The sequence below is a fragment of the Babylonia areolata genome, chromosome 14 (genome assembly GCF_041734735.1).
Source record: "Babylonia areolata isolate BAREFJ2019XMU chromosome 14, ASM4173473v1, whole genome shotgun sequence".
Lineage (NCBI taxonomy): Eukaryota > Metazoa > Mollusca > Gastropoda > Neogastropoda > Buccinidae > Babylonia > Babylonia areolata.
The window spans coordinates 35743421-35745920 of NC_134889.1; the positions used below are offsets into that span (position 1 = coordinate 35743421).

At 56.0% G+C, this 2500-nt stretch overlaps 1 protein-coding gene across 2 annotated transcripts in view; it reads left to right on the forward strand.

Annotated features, from left to right (window-relative positions):
- The window catches only part of LOC143290021 (uncharacterized), a 231926-nt gene that overhangs the window by 136956 nt on the left and 92470 nt on the right, over positions 1-2500 (forward strand). For both annotated transcript variants that reach the window (XM_076599346.1, XM_076599347.1), the window contains one exon: positions 290-2339. In XM_076599346.1, the coding sequence (XP_076455461.1) occupies positions 702-2339 (1638 nt within the window). In that variant the 5' untranslated portion in view covers positions 290-701. The remainder of the gene's footprint in view (positions 1-289; positions 2340-2500) is intronic.

Sequence of the window (2500 nt, forward strand, 5' to 3'; positions counted from 1 at the left end):
AATCATTGTTTTATTCATTCGTTCATTCATTCATTCATTCATTCTTTCTTTCTTCATTGTTTTATTCATTCATTCATTCACTCATTCATTCTTTGATTCATTCATCGATTCATTCTTTTTCTTTCTTCTTTTTTGATTCATTCATTTATTCATTCATTGTTTTATTCATTCATTCATTCATTCTTTGATTTATTTATTCATTCATTCATTCTTTCCTTTTTTTGATTGGTTGATTGATTGATTGATTGACTGATTGATTCATTCTTTCTCTGTTTCCGTCGCTGTCCAGGGAACCCATCTGGACGACCCGGAACCACAGCCACACACACAGCCATCACGTGCCGCGGGCGTGACGTCACCTGTGACGTCATCCCGACCCGCGGCCGCCACAGAGCTGGAGAAGAAACACCACAACAACGACAACAGCGACGACAACGACAACAACGACGACAACGACAACAACGACGACAACGACGACAACGTGCTCCTGCAGCAACTCAGCGACCTTGACCGTGACCGTGACCGTGACCCCGTCCCTCGTCATCACCACCACCACCACCACCGCACTCCGCCCCATCCTCCTCCTCCTCCTCACAAGTCAGCCAAGACTTCTTCTTCTGCTACTTCTTCTTCTTCCTCCTCTTCCTGCAGGATTCCCGCGCTCTCCCCCCGCCGCCACCATCACCACGTCCCGCCACACGATGACAGCAGGGGGACTGAACTCTTCCTACTCCCTCTTCTCCGCCCCATCCTCCTCCTCCTCCACCTCTTCCTCCGGCCAACAACAGCAACAGCAGCAGCCCTCTGCAGCCCTTCCTCCTCCTCCTCCCTCATCATCCTCATCATCATCATCAACATCACGCCCTCTCTCCTCAGCTGTTAGTGGTGGTGGTGGTGACAGTGGTGGTGGTGGTGGTGGTGGTGGTGGGCAGGAGTGTCGCCGCAGGAGTGGCGCTGCGAGCGGGAGGAGAGTGGGAGGAGGAGGAGGAAGAAAGGAGGAGGAGGAGGAGAAGGAGGTGGCAAGCGACGTTCCCGCCTGGACGGCAGCCCGGGGCGAGAGGGGTCTGGTCAAAGAGCTGCACAACTTCCACATCCGTTCCTCCCGCCCCTTCCCCTCCTCCTCCAGAACTACTACAAGAACAACTATTACTACTCACACCGCCACCGCTATGGCTTCTTCCTCTTCCTCCCCCTTCTCCGCCACCTCCTCTTCTTCTAAGTCGTCGCCGTCGTCGTCGTCGCGGTCTTCTAAACAGCACCCCACATCACCTTTTTCTTCGTCAGCCGTGTCGCCGTCGGCGTTGTTATCATCGTTGTCGTCGACGTCAGCCGGGGTGAGTGAGGACCTGAGCAGGAAGCCCCCGAGGAGTCACACCCGGGGTTACTGGCCCTGGGTGGATCGAGAGAAGGCGACGAACCCCAGGAATGAACATCCGTTGCTGGCGGCAGGGGGAGCACCACCACAGCCACAGACAACGACGTCGACGAAGGACCACCACCACCCGGCAGTACCCATGAAGGCATCACACTCTACACAGCCTCCCACCACCAGTACCACGGACACAAACACCAACACCACCTCGGCCACCGCAAAGAAAGAACACCCCAGCACCAGCACCACCACCACGCCGAGAGCAGGACCACCCGCCCAGAAGACCCAGCCAAGCAGCATGGACGTGGACTCGGAGCCGTCAACGTGGCGGCGTCCACCCACAGCAGCAGCAGCAGCAGCAGAAGAAGAAGAAGAAGATTCCTCCCGCATCCCTTCCGCGCAGCCTGGGGGTGGCTGCATCCATTCCTCTGGCAGCCACAGTCTGCACCCCACCACCGCCCCCACCACCACCACCACCGCCACCAAGACCTCAGCGGGGGTAGCTTCGCTGAACAACAACAACAGCAGCAGCAGCAACAACAACAACAGCAGCGACCAGAATCAGCAGGACATGCAAAAACACCACCACCACGGCCTCCGAGAGGACGTCCTCACAGGATGCGAACCGCGCAAACCCACCCACCCAACCACCATCCCCACATCCATTCTCAACTGCCACCATGTCTCCTTCGACTTGGACGACACAACGCCGGAACTCTCCGACGACGACGACGACGACGATGACAACGACGACGACAAGGGTGCGGCGACGGAGGGTGGGAAGAGTGAAGGAGGGGAGGGGGAGGGGAAGGGGAAGGGGGAGGGGAAGGGGAAGAAGTTACGGAGGTTCGGGAAGCGCGTGCTGCCCAAGCCCCTGAGGAGGAGCCAGAGCGCCGGCTGTGCCAAGGACGTCCCCGTGCACGCGCTGTTCCTGCAGCACCGTCTGGGCGACAAGGGCATCGACACGGTTAGTGCCCTTTGACACTTACCTCCCTTTACTTTCATCAGGGAATAATATTAATAATGATGATGATGATGATGATGGTGATGATGATGATGATGATGATCATAATAATAATAGTATTATAATAACAGACGATGAACAAAGGTCCCATACGGGTGCAGAAG